The sequence below is a fragment of the Thunnus albacares genome, chromosome 8 (genome assembly GCF_914725855.1).
Source record: "Thunnus albacares chromosome 8, fThuAlb1.1, whole genome shotgun sequence".
NCBI classification, from domain to species: domain Eukaryota; kingdom Metazoa; phylum Chordata; class Actinopteri; order Scombriformes; family Scombridae; genus Thunnus; species Thunnus albacares.
The window spans coordinates 20,373,138-20,392,112 of NC_058113.1; the positions used below are offsets into that span (position 1 = coordinate 20,373,138).

The following is an 18,975-nucleotide window of genomic DNA, read 5'->3' on the forward strand; positions in this document are numbered from 1 at the left end:
TCGAAGTGTTTCACGAGGGTAGGTGTGTCTCATAAATAGTACGCGAGAATTGAGAGATCAGTAAGAAGAGAACCCCGCCCCCCACCTCCCCTCCTTCCCCTCCACCACCACCCGTTCTCTCGCGCCTCGTTCGCTTGTTCTGCCAGGTGTGACGTCACGTGAACTGCCCGTGTCAGTTCCAGCTGAGCGCGAGTGAGAGGAGGACGGTCGGACGTGGACGTCGCGCGGCCCAAACACAGACCCACAGACCCGTGCGCCCGTGACTGGATCCACCGGATGTAGAAAAAAAAGGGTACAGACAGAGAAAGAGGAAACGACCCCCTCCCTCCCTCCAGCCGACGGACAGCAGAGCGCGACAGCAGAGAGGAGAAACACCAATTCAACTTGTCATCTGACCAACACAGCCACAGAGCTCCTGTCGCCGTGTGTGTGTGTGTGTGCGTGTTTTTCCTATACACACTTCGCTTGTTTTGTTTTGACGGACGCTCGGTTTGCAACTTGTTTTTTTTTTTGTGAATAACCGGACCCGGATTAACTCGGGGATATTTCTCTACAACAACAACTTTTAATTGCAACATTTTCCTGTCGGTTCACTCTCCGGGTTTCATTGTCATTTTCGCATTTTATTATTATTATTATTTTTTTTTTATTATGGACAGTTTTCCCACTCAGATGGTCTAACTGTCCCTCCGCTGAGAATAACAGCTTGATCTGCTTGAATACTTTTAACAACTGCAATGGAAAACCGATGAAAAATATTTCTTCAACGAAACAAGGACTCCTGCTTAACTGCACATAATAAAAAGGTAATTATGGTGCATGTGATATTTTATTCAAGTTGTCAAAGTGTACTAATAAAACTGCGTCATTATTACTAAACTCATAAATTACAGTGTTTGCTCTATTCTGCATGGACACTTATCAAAACTATCTCTCTCTCTCTCTCTTTCTAAACCCCCACCCTCCCCTTCCCTTCTCCAATCCCTCTCACGTCCACCCCTCCTGCAGTCATCCAGCATACTTGTCCTATTGGTAGGTACTCCGGTCAGTTCGCCTCGCCCCTTCCAAGTGCCCCAGGTGTCTTATCTGTGAGACCCCCCCCTCCCACGTCTGGTCCAGGATGTCCAGGCAGCTCTCCCAGCTTCCGACCCCCGACCTCCCTGCCGGTGCAAGCCCACAGTTTGGAAGTTGTACTCAGCCTGCGGGCTCCCTAACAGGGGGGCACCTCAACTCTATGGCGGGGCTGAAATCCCTCCTGCAGCACCCCATGAAGGGAGACCAGCGTTTAAAAAGCCCCTGTGATGCAAAAGGTGAGGTGAAAGGTGATGGGATTGCTTCACACTATGTTGTTTATGTTGATTGTGCAACCACCTGACACAGTCCATCCTCAACATGAATAAATCAAACGCCCCTATCCCACCCACTGCTGTTGTTATTGCAATACAAATATATTACAATAACATTATTATACAACAAAACATTTAATTTGTAATAATTTTGAGCACAGAATTTCTCACCAAAGTCAGATGCACAGTCACGCGTATTCACCATGACTCCTCCGTGACCCTGATGAGTAGTCACCTGGATTATAATCACTGCTGCGACTCCCAAATTAGGATCCAGATTACAATGAGTGATAATATGTTTTGGTTTAGCCGTAATGCTGTGCAGGGCATGCGTTCTGGACCGCTTGCTGTATCTTCTGCTATTGTGAGATTTGTTCCGGTGGGAGCTTACGCGTACGTTATGACAACAAATTGGTTTCGGCTCTTCGCTTAATGCTGCAATTCAGCCGCCATCTGGTCCATCTGTGAGTGTGTATTTGTGTGTGAGAGAGAATAAAAGGGAGATTTTGCTGAAGTGCATCTTATGTGATACACCTGCCACCACATTTTAGTGCTTCGCTAATATGGAGAGTTGATGTTAGCATCCGTTTTCCGCAAGCCACAGAGTGTAATATCCTAAGAAAACCATTTTATTGTGTCTTGAAAAGCTGTTAAAGTCTTCATCATCTTCATCATGAACTAATAATAATTTTACTCTCTGCTCTCTGGCAGACAAAGACAGATCTCTGGACCTTGATGAGGACTCCTTAGGAGTTTGCCCCATGAGGAATGGAAGTGGAATTGGCAGCAGCAATAGCAGTAATGGCTGCGGAGGAGGCGGAGGTGGCGGTGGAAATGGAGGAGGAAGTTTCAACCAGTTCTTGGGGCCTCTCTTGTGGGATCGCACCCTACCTGCGGACGGGGGCCTCTTCCAGCTTCAGTACATGGACTTGGAGGAGTTTCTGACCGAAAACGGAATGGGCAGCATGCACAACAACAACAGCTCCAGTTCAGCCCAGATCCCCTCACAGAGCTCCCAGTCAGCTGTGCCCAACCAGAGCTCCCAGTGCCTGCCGCCCTCATCCCCACCTGGCTCTTCATCCTCATCGCCCTCGTCCTCCTCTTCCCCATCGCTCATTGGCTTGGAAGTGGCTCAGCCCCAGAGCCTCACGGGAGGAAACGACTGTCTGCACGGTGAGTTTTTACGTGACGTGGGGGGCCGTTTTTTGGTTCAACCACAGTAAAAGAAATGAACAAGGACAGTTCTTTCTTTCAAGGCTCATCCATATCAGCTCATGAGCTGAAAGAGACAAACTGTCCCCTTCCACTGATAGGAGACCAGTAGACCCTACAATTCACTATAGGTTGAACTTGAAGGTTACGTGGTGTTCTTATAATGTTCCCATGGGCTTGTGATTCAGCATTTTAACTCACCTTTGAGTTTATAACAAATGCCATGGTGACCAAGCATTTTTCTGTCCTGTGGGGTCAGACTGAAGGCAGCAGATAGAGTCACATGGTTCAACTTGACAGAGAAAACAACACAGCTCAGAAATGGCTGCTTAATAACAGCCGAAATGTACTTTTCATCCTGTAGTAATGATGCAGGGTTAAAATCTGTTTCTCCCAGCTTGTCTTATAGTTGGACAAGGGAGCAGGGAGAATTGTGGAGGTGGAGAATATTAAAGAAATAGTTGCTGTAAAGGAAGCAGTCTTCAGATATTTTACCTCACAGTAGTGACAAGGAGGTTCGGGTTAGTTTGGCATGTGATCTATGTGCTTAAATGTACAAGACAATCAGCATCCACTCCTCCATGCCAATTATTAATATGCAGCAGGGTCAAAACAGTACTGAGAGAGAGAGAGAGGGAGAGAGAGAGAGATGTGTGTGTGTGTGGAGTGTTTGCGGTTGCGTGTCTTTAAATCTCTCCCCACTTCACACGCCACAGCCATGTGCACGCGTCAGTACACGTGCCGAGGCTGAGTGTACTGGACTGAGAGAACTAGAGGCAGGGCCAGTAGATATGTAGGTGGAGCCCAGAGGGGGAGGGACGGACAAAGGCAACAGGAAGAGGTTCCCACTGCTGCTGCTGCTGCTGCTGGAACATTTGATCAACAATGAATGACGCTGAGAATGCTGATATCCAGAATATTATTTTATACTGTGTGGGGATGTGGATGCAGGTCTTTTAGTTCAGCCCTTCAGCCATTAAATGCATGTTCATAACCTCTAATAATGCATTTATATAGTAGGAGAAAGTCTCCTGACTTATAATTACATGAAAGAAGAACTCTAAAGATATTAATAAGAAAATGAGGCCTTTCTGGTTAAATATGTCTTACTACTTTGGTGAAATTGGTTTAATAAGTCACATAAACTCTACCAAAGCTTGACACCAGAGAAATATCACTCTAATCTGGTGCTATAAAGGTGCCCGACCGACAGCTGCTTCATTAATATTGAATGTACAACTCCTAACAAAATATTATCATTAGCTACCAAAGAAGGCGTGAGGCTGTTCTTTGCCTTCACAACAGCTTCAGGCCCTTTTTGGAATGTTACTGCACAAGTCCTGAAATGTGTGTAACCGCTTATTCGACCGTTTCTTTCCAAAAAATGAAAGCCGTCTGTTCTCCGAGGGGCTGAGACACGTGGAGAAAAACGCACCAAATCTACTTTGCAGTCTGCATTCCAGAGCTTCCCCAAAAAAGCAGGGAGAGGCAACCATGTGCCACAGGAGCGCTGAGGGTTCGCAGGTCCTCATTCCAACAAAACACTCCACCAGGTGGTTGCACTGACTAGTTCCTGCTGTCGGGTTTAAGCAGCATAAATCAGTGAAATCTCCTGGTTTAGTCATACAGAGAGGAGAATGTGAATATTTGCTGGCTTCTGTGGCACGTGTTTGTTTTCCACACCAAGACTCAGGGATGTTTAGACCTGCTGGTTTTGTATTATGGGAATGCTTGACTTCCTCAGGGTGTCTACGAAAGCACTTTTTTTGAATGTATTTTGCTGTGTTATGATGGCACTGTCATTGTGGTATGTGGGAACATCATAACTGAACAGTCTAGTGTGCACCATGTGTGATAACATGCCCTCATGTTACCTGACCATTATATGGCCTTTACTCACGCGATAGCTGCTCATATATTACACATCAAACACTTATCAGGAATTTAAGGCTGGTTCTGTTTTTCTCCAACCAACAGCCAACTATAAGAGGAAAAGAGTATAAGATAAATTATAAACCTATTTAGTATTTTCCCCATTGCTCAGGTATAGGCTTTGGTTCCCATTAGACCACATTATGCACTATTTATATTCTCATTTCCTCATAGCAAGCCTGCCATAATTACCAGCTTTCAGGTTCTGTTTTGAATATGTAGATGCATATCTGTGGTCATTTGTAAGGCTGCAGTGTTGTGATGTTAAGTAACTATCCTGTTATGTATCCATCTATCCCTGATGGGGGCTTCTTATATTGTGATAGCTTTTGAGACTTCCCATTAAAATAGTTTTTTTGTTGCAGGTTTAAAACTAGCTCAATTCAGCTTTTAAAGTGTAAACATGTGTGACTGTCAGATCACTTTTAGGTTAACACATACTTCTGACTAGCATTTACAGGACTGTGTAGCTGTCTTTTTAAGTTTAAAGTCTGTCTTTCATGTGGAAATCACATTTTTGTTCCACTGAATCTGAATACATCCATAACAAATGAGAGTTTGTTAATGGAGATATAGGAACAGTTAGTCAGTAACTGAAAGAAAGTCAGTTGAGTAAGGTGCATCGGGCCTTAAAGGGGGTGGGGTGAGGTATAGCCCTATAGGGGCCCCACTTAAAGAAAAACTGATTTTAAGGGGAGGGGTAGAAAGTTACATAACATTTCCACTTTTAGATTTCTCTATTGGCATCTAGTTCAGGATGTTGGTCTACCAGAATTTCTCAATGGTTTGATTGATAAGATCATGCACTGATTGAGCTGATAGACATCATGTACTTTGATGTGTCAGTTTGTTAAAAGTACAAGATAAGGACTGTAGATTAACTTTTATTAAATAGTAGTGTGCTCAATGAGAGATACATAAGAACTATTTTGATCAGGTTTTCCATTATTGACAGATTGCATGCAGTAATAAATCATATCTAACAATGGATGTTTGATATGTGTATATATCTAATATGGAGTACTTGACATGAAGTACTGTAGGTAGAGATCATCTGTGTACAAAAGTATATTCTGGAAAATTATATATAACATTATATTTACTTATGTGTATGCTAAAAGATGTATGTGTTTGTCATAATAGAAATGTATCTGTGTATCACTCTGCCCCTCTGTGAGGTATAAAAATCCTCACTGTCCATGAAAACTGATTGAAAACCGTCTTCAAATCTTTGGAATCAGTTAAGGGCAAAGGAATGTTGTTTATTGCTTTTATACTAAGAAAGAAGCTCTCTGCTTCCATCTGGTGGTCGTCATGATGAAATGCTGCATGTGTTTGTGTTGTTTTCTTTGTGGCCTGCTGTCATCGGCTAATCTGTTTTATTGAGACAATATAATGTATTTCAGAGTCAATATAGTTCAACGAAAAGGATGTAAACCAGATTTCTCTTCTCTTTAATTCCAGGGAGTCAGACGAGTATGAACGACTCCTGTGAGTCACCTTCGTCCTCCTCCTCGTCCTCTTGTCCACCTTTGCTGACGCCCACAGGCAGCGGGCCAGATGTGATTGGAATGTTTGACATGGATTCTTCAGACATGTCTTTGTCCAACTCTTCTGGGCAGCAAAACTTTGACCCCAGGAGGCAGTCCTTCAGTGAAGAGGAGCTCAAACCGCAGCCAATGATCAAGAAGGCACGCAAGATCCTGGTGCCTGACGACTTGAAGGTGAACACTTGGTGAAACCCGTCACTGCAACAGCAGGAACATTCAGAGCATGTGGTGGTCAGTCAGCGCCTTGTGCATTGGGAGGGAAATCATTTTAGGTCATGATTAGATTAGATTTTAAGGCACATATTGTTAATGTAAGGGAAAAAAAGGTTTTATTTCTCAATTAATTAATGGTTTCCCACCACATATCAGGCTCTGGGCTAATATTTAACGAAGTAAAATAAATTTAGACTCAGTGCTTAATTTCAATGAGCACACACACAAAAAAATCCCAAATGACACTGAGGATGTTAAAACTTTGTTATTTCTGGGATGTAGGACATGGAGGTTGTTTGCATACTTTATTTGATCTCAGACTAACTCAGTACTGACCAAACTCGGAGGATTAGGCATCTGAATAGAATGTGTCCCACGCTCATTCATGGCCAAACACCCACTTTGACCAAAAACATGATGTACAAGATTACTGCACACTTCTTAAGAAACAAGTCTGACCATTCATTGATTATTTTATTGGAGTACTTTTATCTCATAATACTTGTATTCCCTGGTCTAGGTAAATATTTTTTTTGGGTGATGCTAAAATAATCTTTCCTCTCTCCTTTCTCTCCTCTTTTAGGATGAGAAGTACTGGACCAGAAGATATAAAAACAATGAAGCAGCAAAACGTTCCCGAGACGCTCGCCGTCTCAAGGAGAACCAAATATCCGTGCGCGCTGCCTACCTGGAGAGAGAGAACGCCGCCCTACGACAGGAAGTGGCCGAGATGCGGAAGGAACTCGGCCGGTGTCGCAACATCCTTAGTAAATACGAGAACCGTCTCGCTGACCAGTGATGAAGGCGCGCAGCGAAAGCAAGGAAGAGGAGGAATAAGCTGGATTAAATTTAAAGACTCTGAATTCTTGGGTGTCACGATGGACAGAATGGGGTCACGGTGATGATGTTGATGATGATGATGATGATGATGATGAGGAAGATGATGATTATGATGATGAATGTATAAGACATGGAGGAGGTTTGTGTATTGAAGCTCAGGTGTTTTGTTGAGGTGTCAACTCTTAAAAGTGATGGATGGAGAGAATAATTTAACGGATGAAAGATGTGACTTTTAAGAGTTTTGTTATTGGAGAATTGTATATTTTTATAATACTTATGAAAAATTAGAGGGAGAGAAAATTTGGAGAATAATTTTGTATATTTTCTACATGACTGGGACATAGAGATGGGGCAATGCTATGGTAAATATCTTTTTATTATAGATGAGTCAGGAAATGTTTAACAGGTGGTCAGCCATTGATGGGTATTTTTTCGACTTGGTTATTATTAGTCAGGACGCAGCAGCAGGGGCGAGGACGCATGTAACAATTGTAATATAGAGAGCAAAATTATCTTTAAAATCGTATAGTTCAACATTTTTGTGGATCTTACTCAAGCACTTAATTTTTTTTCCTATTATGTTTCTTGTCACTGGGATCGGGCATGCTGGGACGGAGAGACAGAAGGAGAGACAAGGAGGGAGACACCATGTATACAGTCCAGCACTATCCTCAAACACTTGTCTCGACCAGTCTTGTGCGTTTTTTGTTTTTTTTAATAGAGCCACTTCATCCTTTTTATATGATTGGTCTTTAAGTTCCCCCGTTTACCCCCCACCAATATTAGTTATTTGTACCTTGGGCTAAATTTTATGAGATTCATATATCCATACTTGTATCTTTGACTTTATCTCCCCGGCGTTGAGTGATTTTTAATCTACTCTGTTGTTGAATATCTTACCTAAGCTGGTGAAAGCCTGTTGTGCTGCTCTGGGTAACTCTGCTCCTCTTGATCCTCTCTTTGAATTGTTGGGACATTTCCTCTGTTTCTGTATCCACCTGCTCTATTTCTGTCTGCTCTCACTTACAGCCAGTCCCCCTCACAGTTATGTGCACTCTTCCCATTAACATTTTGTCCTATGTCTCTTGTACCTAGATGGTACATAGAGTAGTTGAATCTCAGTGTTGTAACGTATTCTGAAATCGTAATCAATTTTCCCAGTAAAACGCACATCGTTACTTTACTGTACTTTTATGAACACATTTTAATTAGCATTATTATGGGGGCGAGGGGGGGAATACTGTGTATATTGGATAGGCCTATACTATTTTGTGTATTTGATGTATTCCAGGAGATGGGTTGAATATCCCCATTGAGTGGAATGGTGTTAATTTCTCAGATTTCTGGGAGAAATAAAAGCCAAAATTTCCTGTGTTGATCCACAAAGCTTGTTGCTATTTAGTGCTTTTTTCAATAATGCTCCTTCCTTATTGTTCACTCCTGTTATTACTCCTTACTTTTTACTGTATCTATAAACTTCTCTGTGTACCCACAACACCTACACAGGGGCATGGTACACTATGTTATGTTCCTTGGGGAGGGATGACTAGTAATAGAGTGTGATTTTAATCCCCTTAATGACCATGATGAATAGTTACCATTACTGCTATTATTATTGTTATGGTTATGATGAGTATCCCTCTTATTGTTGCTGTTCTATATTATTGAATGATTTTCTTTCTTTGGATGAACATGATCTGTTGCACCTTGAAACATCTTTGATCTTCAGTGTTCCCCAGAAAGACTATTCAAATGGAGAAAAAAAAAACAACCCTCACTTTCTGCTATTTGCATCCTGTCTCAGACCTCCAGACATTCAACATTTCTCACTTCTGCTACGGACACTACTGCCACCTTGGTTTCTTTGACCATGGATTTCTACAAATGTGGCTCAAAGACTTGAACATGATGTTCATGCAGACTTACTTTACCTTTCATGATGACCTCTTCTGTTCCCCAGCTGTGTACGGACTATGCACGCTATTGTCCTTGTCGGTTTATTTCAGCCTTTATCACCTCAATCAGTGATTGTTTGCTCTCCCAACAGGATTTTGTCTCTAATATCCTCACAGATGTGGTTGATAAATCTTATAGTGACTCTTAATTGAACTACAACTGCCCTGCTGCATCAGTGGTGTCCATGGTGCCCAGCCCACTAAATGCTGGTTATTTGGATGTAGTCGAGATTTCCCCAAAACACCAATAAAAGATTGTTCTCATTCACTACTGCTCTGATTTCCTTAGGTGTTTTATTGCAAGTTTATCTTGTTTTTGCTTCTTTTATACTGTGTTTTCTCATATCTTGAATTAAAGCCTAGTTTTCACCATGAAAATGGGCAGCAAAGGTCAAATTTCGGGACTACTACTTGATTTGTTTACGTAAGCCTGATAACTAGTCAATAATATGCAGCGAAATGTCCCAAAACAACTTGTTTTGATATCCTCCCTGTTTGTTCACATTGTGTACATTCCTTTAATAGGCAAAGCAGTCCAAATATGTGCTCTTGCCCAACAAATGCAACGCTGCCTTCCTTGGACATTTAAGGAGTATTTTACACATTTCTAAATTAAATGTACTCTACGTTTACGGGGATAAAGGGCTCATAAATGGGATTTTTTCTCCAATGAAACTCACATTTTATTATAACAGAACATTTATGTGTGAAGAGGGTGGAGTTTCAAAATACAGTCTTGTATACAGATCTGTAAATTAAAGAATTAAAGCCACATTGAGCTACGTGGTTCGATGTGTAGAAGATTAAATGTTGGGTTTTTAACATCAGGTGAAATCCCCCCCAAAAAATCCTCAGTTGATTGCAATTTCCTGTTTGTTTATTCCTGTTTGTTTGTTGTGCTTTGGGGCAACAGCCATACATAGGTCATCCCCGTTATCTGCTGTCTCAACAGAAATGGGTGAAAGGTCCTCCAGAATGGAATTTTTCCCAAATCTCTCCTCCTCAACACAAACCAGATGTGTGCTCCTGGGCTGTACCCTCTCTCTCGCTCTCTTTCACTCCCTCTCTCACTCTCTCCCCCCCCCCCCCCCCCCCCCTCTCCCACCCTTTGTTCCCCTTCCTTAAAAATGCTGTGTCTGTGCGTCCCTCCCTCATATCGTCTGAGGCCTGGCTTCAAGGATGGACCGTGCACTGCTGCTGCTGTCCTTGTGGGCTCTGACTGGAACTGTGTCCCTGCAGGCTTCAGGTAAGCCCTCTGACTCTATCCATCACTCACACCTGGGAGAGCAATAAACTCTGCATACACAATGAACACAGCTTACCTGTCAATAAATACTGGGGTTTGATGGGGAATTACTTTTGTATTTATTAACTGAGTTACCTTTGTTGGTGCAATATACAGTTGAAATTTTCCCTGCAAGCTTTGTTGCATTTGGATGTAAAGATAATGATGCAATCAAGGCTTGGAAATGTGCAATTAATCAGTTGCACTTAATCATTTGCACTAACTGAAGAAAGGACTGTGCAATATAGTGTATTCATGTTCATAGTGCACTGATTTAGAGCTGCAATGATTTGTTGATTGATCAGGTAGTCGATCGACAGAAAATTTGCTATTTGGAAAGCTGCTCAATTGTTTTGAATCATTTTTTAAGGTTAAGTGCTAAAACTCTCGCTCCAGCTCCTTAAATGTGAATATTTTCTGGTCTCTTTAGTCTTCTGTGACCGTAAACCAAATATCTTTGGGTTGTGGACTTTTGGTTGGGACAAGTCAAAACATTTTAGGTTGCATGCTTTGGGAAACAGTGATCAACATTTCGGACATTTTGAAGATTAAATGACTAATCAACTAATCGAGAAAATAATTGATAGATTAATCAATAATGAATTAAGTCAAGACAATGTAAATGAGTTTACTTGTTTCATTTATTTATTAATTATGTGATCACAGTTTTTATTTTAAATGTATAGCTCCGTAGACAATTCTAACATTGGTCCATATTTCATGATATGCAGTGATTATTGCCAGTGTAATAGGTGCTACATGGATGTACTGTACAGTGTGTCTCCATGCTGAACAGGGACGATCATGTGTACATAAGCACAGCACATGTGTGTTTGGGTGGGAAAAGTGCTCACACGTGCTTTGGGCAGAGTGAATACAGTAGCACACATGTTTTCATTCTGTGAGATGAATTATGGGGAACCCAGTCTGTCTCCCCCTTTTCCCTCCCCACTCCCCCTCAAATGTTCTGTACATTGAGGGTGTGGATGTTGGCGTGCATTGTGAAATAAGTTGTTTTTATGATGTCTGATGGAATCTATAGTGAAGAAATGAGGAAAATGAGGAGGGTTTATGGGTACTACAGGACTCTGATAGACTGATTCGGTTCAAACATGAATTGCATTTTAGGCAAAGTTATTCAACTGAGCAAATATGCAATAAATACTATTCACAGAAGTGCGATAACACTTTTTAGGGAAAAACAAGACTGATAGCTGAATGGCAAAGAGTAGTAAAGCATTCCATCTAAATACTTACTTATCAGGCAACCTGGGTGGTAAATGCTTGCCCGGCCACCCACACTGGGTTTACTCTCCTTCAAACAGAAAGCAAAGGAGGCAAACTGGCAAACAAAATCTTATTGCGGCCCTTAGTGTTTGCGGTTTTTACAAGGGGCCATGAATGGAGTAGAAGTAAACAAAGGGGCAATTACTGTGAGAGTGTGATAGTGTGTGTGGTATCACAACAGGGTCGTGTCCAGAGAGACTCCTGGGAGAGGAGAGGAGGAGGACGTGTCCTCGGCCCTGCAAAGCAGACAAAGATTGTGGCAGCAAGCGCCAGTGTCTGTGTGACGGCCAGTGTGGTCTCAGCTGTGTGGCTCCAGGTAACTATTTGTATGCATGTGTGCCCTCAGTTGTCACTGTGAACACCATTGTGGGCTCAGTCATTAGAAGTGTTTGAGTGTGTGTGTGTGTGTGTGTACACGCAGCTGTGCCAACATACATCTGTCCGTGTGTGTGTTTTCCTGGAAAATAAAATAAAAGCCTTGGTCATGCACAAAATGTGGACTCAAAATGTGCTCTGTGCCAGAACTGAACACAAGCTTTTTATTATGCTTGTGCATTGTAAAAAGGGGGCACTGTGCATGGATCCAGTCTAGTTATACAACCTCATTAGTGTCCTTTAAAAGTGGTTTAGTGTTACCATTCAATTTCTTTTAATACAAGGAACAATCCAGCACATTCTGAGAATCTTTTTGTTACGGCTTCCTCTCTCCTCTCTTCTCTCCGGATCATCTCTTTTCTCCTCAGGTCGTACTTGTCCCTGGCCTCTACCCCCTAGTGAAAGCTCAGTGGCTCGCCTGCTCTCTCCCACTCACTCTTTTTCTGCCCTGCTTGAAGTGCGCTGCAAGCCAGGATTCGCATTGCCCAATGGCTTGGATGCCACTATTCGCCGTTGTCAAGGTGACCGACAGTGGAGTGGGGATGAGCCCATCTGCACAGGTGGGTTTTGAGTTCAACAGAGAAATGTTCTTTTTCTCTCTCCATGTTCCTTCATAACAAGGAATTCATGGCACAGGTAATAAACATTATCTGGAAAGAACGTTGCTGTGGTATTTGTTACTTTCTCAAATGTAATATTGTTTTTCTTGTTTAACAGAAGCAACAGGCGCACTGCATGTGTGCCGTACGTGTGTTTAGGTCGGTGGTCAAAGACTGAAGGTAGCTTTTTGTGTTTATGAAAGACAGAGACAGACAGAGAGACAGACAGAGAGAGAGAGACAGATAGTCAGGAATGAAACCCCTCTGTGATCATGTCGACCGAGACATTGCACAACTGGGACCTGTTCTCCTCATCACCATAGCAACCGGAGCTTTAGTTGTTCATATCGGCTGTCTGAAGGTTTTACTGCTGAACTCTTGATAAGTTTAAATGATGAAATCTGAAAACACATGCATGCTATCAGAGTCAATGCTACAGCTCACAAATCTATGTATTTTGCATTTAGTTTGTGGGTTTGTTGTATTGACTTGCATTGCAGTCCACTCATGGACAAAAAGTCCAAAAAAACCAAACAAACCATATAAAGCAATGCAACACAACAAAAACACAGATTACAGCCTAAAAATATAATCAAGATGAATCAACACATTGTGGAGAAAGTGTCAATAAAGATCTAACATTATAAGTCGATAATATGTGGTAGATGTCTTAACTGACCTAAAACTGACATGTGACATAGGTCAGCAGGGCAGAGCTGTAAACACATTTGGAAAGACCATTTCCATGATTCATGTTAATTTACAACCAAAGTACCACTGTGCCCCGAGATAATCTAGTGGTGAAATATCTGAACTTTCTGTCTCTCTAAATATAGAACCAAAATCTGAATAGGCTGCACCACAAAAGACAAAATTTGTTCTGCTGCTGTGCAGCCTTATTATTTCTCCCACTGTGCACAGCGGTACATGAAAGTAAAGCTATCAATGCTTCTTAGTATCACAACACATCTCATTAACACACAGCACCTTAAAATATGTTCTGCTCATTGCTTTTGTCAACCTGTCAGCTCTGATAAAAACAATAAAATTTCAGCTGTAAAGGTGTGAGGCCTGCTGCATTATTCACACACCTGGAGCTACAGCAAACATGCTTTTTTAGGAATCCTCAACCCAGCTGGATCCCGTTCTCACTGAGATTTTTAAGCTATTCAAAGATATGAAATAAAGATATGATTTTCAGCTCTCTCCCTCTCTCTCGTAGAGTATCTTCCTGTTGAGAGACAAGCAGAAGGTAGGTGGGATTTGAACGTGTGAGAGCGTTTGCATTGTGTGTCCTTTGCATGTGTGTGTTTTGAGTGTGAGTCGAGCTCCTTCATGCCTGTTAAGAGGCAGTAGGTGGCAGATCACTGTCAAAGTGGCGCAGAGCTGTGTGCGCACAGTGTGAGTGTGAACGTGTGTCTGTCTGTGTGTGTGTTTATCGGAGAGAGGTAGATTTTTTTCTGTGTACATTAGATGTGTGTGTGTGTGTGTGTGTAGGGGGGGCGGATTGCACATGTGTCACAGAGTTTCTACGTGTGCATGTGTGTGTGTGTGTGTGTGTTTGTGTGTGTGTGTGTGTGTGGGCGACAGATCACAGTCAGGAGAGTCAGAGAGCTCTCTTGCTCATGCTGCTTCAGGCCTTTCTGTTCCCTGTTCTCCTCTCCTCTGCTCTCTTCTCTCATCCTCTTTTCCTCTCATCTCTTTCTCCTCTCATCCTCTTCCATCTGAGGCCTCTGATAAGGTCTCTTTCTACAATGGAAGCCAAGGACAAGCATCCAGCTTGGGGCTATTTAGTTTGTGGTGTGTGCATGCGTCTGTGTGTATGTTTGTGTGAGAAAGGCAGAGGAGAAAAAAAAATACAGAAAGGGGCAAATATGAAGCCTGGCTGGACTTTTGGTCTTTAATCTCAATCCGGTTGCTGTATATTTATCGCAGATGCTCATTCAAAATCACTATTTTCTAATTTTTTAAAAGATGAATTTGATATACCTGCTTCATAGCAGTTTTGTGCTGCAGCGTGTGTGGGTGGCAGCAGTGCGAGGCAGGAGAGGGGCGGTATGTGAAAACAGAACTCGGCTTCGGGCTCTCATCCACAGCCAAACAGACTCGTAACTCTCCCTCTCCCATAGGTCCCTTTACATCCTTATATTAACGTTTCTTGGTTTCAGATAACCAAGACAGCCCTCAGGCAAGAGCTGTCTCTGCCTTTCAAAGCTGCGCTCAGCTCCGAAACCCTGCGCTTGATGAAGCTCAGGTCGCTCCAGCCTCTCTCCAAGCACCACTCTTGATATTTATATTTCCATGAGCATGAGGCACTCAAACTTTCAGGAATGAACACTGCTAGGTGTTACACAATCACAGAATATAGCTGTGAGCGTGGAGAGGTGTAGGGCGTTTCACCTGCTCATCGAACTTTGATTTATTACCTAAGAAGGGTTATTACAACTTAAATAGAACAAGACACTGGGTGAAACGCCTCCGTGGGCCACAAACTAAATAGAAACCTTGGTTTATACAAGTTAAATGAGGTAGCATGATGGACATTCCTGCTTTCTTTCTTTCATGTTTTTTCACTTATTTGCTTTCATTAATCACATACCAATGCAGACTCTAATTTTTCCTCTGTGCAGGTTCTGTCAGTCTGGGCTATTTTGGGTATATACTGTGTTTGTATGAGTGTTTAATTCTTTGAATTACAATGCGACACACACACAGACATTAGATAAACACTGAGTGTACTTGCTGCATTTCTCTTTGAGGTGCTTTACAAACGTCACACATCAGTGTCACTACAGGGCAGTAGTGAAGGACAAATTAAAAACCTTTACTTAAAGGGTAGGTTCAAAGTTTTTCAATTCTGTCCTAAAACAATAGTCCAAAGGTGCTCAAATAATTGTTATTATACTACCTCTGCAGCTGAACAGGAAAACACTCAGACACAAAGTGGGAATTTTCCCCTAAAAAGACTGTAACTGTGGAAGATATCCAGTTTATTTGACTAACTCAGATGGCTGAAGCCTCATATAACTGTCAGATAAATTTTTTAAAATATTTTTTTCTCAAAACGAGGACTGTGGATTTTGTCTCCCATCACTTACACTGTAAATGCATTTGGAGAGTCTCTTCTAATGGCCTGTATGGACAGGAGGAATAATTACAGCCAGCAAAACTTATTTGAGTGTTCAAATGGGCACCTGACTGTTGATATTCCACTACAAGCACAAGATCTGCATTCAAGATTTCAGTATTCAGTAATGTCTGTATTGACAGTATGATATTATTATTTATTTTATTACAATAATTATTACTGGCACATTGATGTGTAAGCAGTATTTTAATACTGGGGCATGTCAAGGCTGAGTCCATTTTAATTACCTTACACTGTTGGGTATTGTATTTTATACCTTTATTACAGGTTTTGTATTAACTAGTAACTACAGCTGCAGATAAATTTAGTGGAGTAAAAAGTACAATATTTGCCTCTGAACTGTGGTGAAGTAGAAGTATTAAAAGGCATAATTTAAAAATACTTGAGTAAAGAACAAATACCTCAGGATTGAACTTAGAGTACTTGAGTAACGTACGTTCCACCACTGGTTTGGGAAGATGATACTTTTCTTCATCTGTTAAATAAACAGCACAAAATGTAAAATAACTGCTGTTTTTTCTACAGGTTTGGGTATTAAGATGAAATAATACATTGCTTACTTGGGCAAATCCAAGAGCAGATGAAAAGCAGAGAAAATATCACATCTGTCTGTTATGCTGTTCCTTATCTGACAGCAAAGTCTTTAACCTCCTGCTGCTTGTTTGCTCCTCCTCTTCTTCTCTGACCTTCAGAGACTCAGCAGCCTGAACCGTCCGCTGCCCAAACCTGCCCTCTGCCTGAGGAAGTGATCAACACTTTCAGCATCCAGGGCGACGCTACTGTAGGAACATCCATCGGCTACAGCTGCCTGTCGGGGTGAGAGAACATGGGAGGTTTAAGGTTGTGAGTGCGTAGGCAGAGGCTATGAAAACCTGAGATGGTACAGAGGTAGAAATGGAGGAAGTGAGAGGGATGAGGATGTAGTGTGAAGAAGATTAAGTGAAGGCTTGAATAAAGAAGAGGTATCGGGGAATGATGAGTGATGAATGGCAAACAAATTCATTTTGATCTCCCAGCTGACGATTTCTCCATTGAGCTAACTAGGTCATTACAGTCTAATCTCGCATTGACTCCCCTTTTCACACTGACTCATCCACAGGATAAGATGAGCCTGAGTAGATGTGTCAGCCAGATCTGGTACACACAGAATTTAGACACTCGAGTGGAAAAAGGAATCATTTACACCTTTTTTCATCACTTTTATTTAGACGACGCTCCTTTAGCTGTCAATACTGTACATGCCACACAGCCATCTGTCACAGCCGCTCTCTCCTTTTCTCTACTGCAGAGCGGATATAGTGGGGAGCAGTGAAAACTTCTGCCAGGAGAATCAAACCTGGCAGTATCCTCACCCCATCTGTAAAAGTAAGTGTACTATCTCATGCACTGACCATACGCATGTGAACGTGCATGTAGGTTACATCCTCTTAACACTCTTTCACTCAGTTTGTCTTTAAGATTTGCAGGAGAAGAAGGAGTGATGGTTGAGGTGTGATTGAATGAACAGAGAGACTGCATATGTGATCACTTTGAATGGATGGAAATTGTGTTTCATGCTTGCGTTCATGTGTGCATGTTTGAGTGAATCAAAGGAGACAGACTGAAGCCCCTTCAAATGTACATCTGTCAGGCTCTACTGCTCTCTTTCGCAGTGCTTTTCTGCCATCTTGTGGCTTAAACTGGCATTTCATGGCCTGTTACACTTGAATGGGGAATTCTTATAGGATATGAAATAAGTCTGACCCTGAGTTTTGTATAAAAAATAAGAATAATCCTCTCACTCCCCTAGATGTGAACTGCCAGCCCCCTCGAGAGGTGGAGCAGGGTTACGTGGTGGCTGTCCAGAAGACGGAATATGAAGTGGGCTTTGACATCCACTACCTCTGCAAAAAGAACTTCCTGCTGGATGGACCCCAGAAGGTCACCTGCCTGTCAAACGGCAGCTGGAGTGCATCGCCCCCATACTGCAGAGGTGAGGGAGATCCTGGAGGTTTCAAATGTCTGCACCAGAAACAAAATCTATGCATTTGACTAATTAAATAACTTAAAATAAGAGTCTACTTATGCAGATAAAAACACTGAATGTATGCAGTATGCAAACATGCAAACTACAAACATGCTAACACCAATTTGCACAGGCTTAATCACTTACAAGCATGCAGAAATAGCATTTTGCATTTCATACTTATACTCTGATACCATGTTGTTCCCAGCTCGCTGTCTCATCCCTGCTGAGAGGAGCCGTGTGGAGATCGGTGGGGTGAAGCGCTGGCCCTTTGACATTACAGATGCCATGGTTCCTCATGGGGAAAATGTGACATTCTACTGCAAACACCCTCGCAAGCAGTGCAGCTTCACTGCAACCCAGACCTGCTTTGACGGAAACCTGCAGCCACCAGCCTGCTATCTTGGTAAACCTTGGGCCACTCTTACAGGCCATACATCATTTTCTTATCTATATCTGTGTCAGCAGATGTCAGTTGGATGTATTAATGACGGTACTCTTGACTTTCTCTTTCTTTTTCAGAGCCCACATGGCTGCAGTATAAACTCTTCCCTCATCGGCTGGTCTCAGAGATCGAAGCGTGCGAGCCTGATGATGTGGAGTAATGACCTCCATGTCTGACCTCGACCCACACATACCAACACCTCCTGACACACACACAGCAGCACCATGAACACTCTGCAGCTTCGCTTACACTATGCTATGTCATAATCTGTGCTATGATCGTGGTCTGTTAGACGCTGAAATATTTTTCACAGTGATCCTGTGCATCAGCACCCTATAAGCTGTACGTCTCTCCTGTGCTTGTGGCCTTTGTCACTCTCTCCTGCATAATATCACACTGCAGGCTTAATTGTAACCCCTCAAGTAGTACTTTCATCCTCCTCCAGCTTGAGCCGATGCATATTGTAGATGGCAATCCATAAATGATGTATATAGCTCTAATACATACTACACCATTTGTTATGCCTGTGATGGTACATCCATGTAGCCTAACTCATAATGGCTTGACTCTGTGATATCTCACTGTGTGATCTCTCTTTCCTCTGTTGAGCCGGAACGCATCAAGTCTTGAGGCTTGTAAGTTGTAAAGATGTGAGTGATTTTAAATAAAATTATGTCAAAGTGGTTTAGCTCTCTGTCTCTCTCTCTTTTTTTTTTTTTAACAACACAGAAAGTCCAACTAGGAGAGTTCAAGCCCATTTTTCTCCATCCTCATATTTATCTC

General features: G+C 42.2%; 2 protein-coding genes across 3 annotated transcripts; both read left to right on the plus strand.

The window, feature by feature from the left end:
* Window positions 1-219: 219 nt before the first annotated feature.
* dbpb (D site albumin promoter binding protein b) lies at window positions 220-9,316 on the plus strand. The gene is made up of 5 exons (XM_044359779.1): window positions 220-806; window positions 1,009-1,310; window positions 2,058-2,519; window positions 5,955-6,214; window positions 6,837-9,316. The coding sequence occupies exons 2-5, from the start codon at window positions 1,121-1,123 to the stop codon at window positions 7,050-7,052; spliced, it is 1,128 nt and encodes a 375-aa protein (XP_044215714.1). The 5' UTR covers window positions 220-806; window positions 1,009-1,120; the 3' UTR covers window positions 7,053-9,316.
* An 865-nt stretch (window positions 9,317-10,181) lies between these two features.
* Window positions 10,182-18,876, plus strand: ntd5 (ntl-dependent gene 5). 2 transcript variants are annotated; one of them, XM_044359760.1, is made up of 9 exons: window positions 10,182-10,294; window positions 11,802-11,936; window positions 12,364-12,555; window positions 13,817-13,846; window positions 16,435-16,558; window positions 17,031-17,107; window positions 17,532-17,714; window positions 17,956-18,153; window positions 18,270-18,876. In XM_044359760.1, the coding sequence occupies exons 1-9, from the start codon at window positions 10,228-10,230 to the stop codon at window positions 18,350-18,352; spliced, it is 1,089 nt and encodes a 362-aa protein (XP_044215695.1). In that variant the 5' UTR covers window positions 10,182-10,227; the 3' UTR covers window positions 18,353-18,876. The 2 variants fall into 2 exon arrangements, with proteins under 2 accessions (XP_044215695.1, XP_044215696.1); XM_044359761.1 differs by lacking the exon at window positions 13,817-13,846.
* The last annotated feature ends 99 nt before the right edge of the window (window positions 18,877-18,975 follow it).

What these genes read in the sequence shown, in the direction of transcription:
- dbpb (XM_044359779.1), top strand. Translation starts at nt 1,121, where the DNA reads ATGTCCAGGCAGCTCTCCCAGCTTCCGACCCCCGACCTCCCTGCCGGT. An exon ending in AAGCCCCTGTGATGCAAAAG is followed by an intron (nt 1,311 to 2,057) that starts GTGAGGTGAAAG and finishes GCTCTCTGGCAG; the next exon opens with ACAAAGACAGATCTCTGGAC. An exon ending in AGGAAACGACTGTCTGCACG is followed by an intron (nt 2,520 to 5,954) that starts GTGAGTTTTTAC and finishes CTTTAATTCCAG; the next exon opens with GGAGTCAGACGAGTATGAAC.
- ntd5 (XM_044359760.1), top strand. Translation starts at nt 10,228, where the DNA reads ATGGACCGTGCACTGCTGCTGCTGTCCTTGTGGGCTCTGACTGGAACT. An exon ending in TGTTGAGAGACAAGCAGAAG is followed by an intron (nt 13,847 to 16,434) that starts GTAGGTGGGATT and finishes TCTGACCTTCAG; the next exon opens with AGACTCAGCAGCCTGAACCG. An exon ending in GCCACCAGCCTGCTATCTTG is followed by an intron (nt 18,154 to 18,269) that starts GTAAACCTTGGG and finishes TTTCTTTTTCAG; the next exon opens with AGCCCACATGGCTGCAGTAT.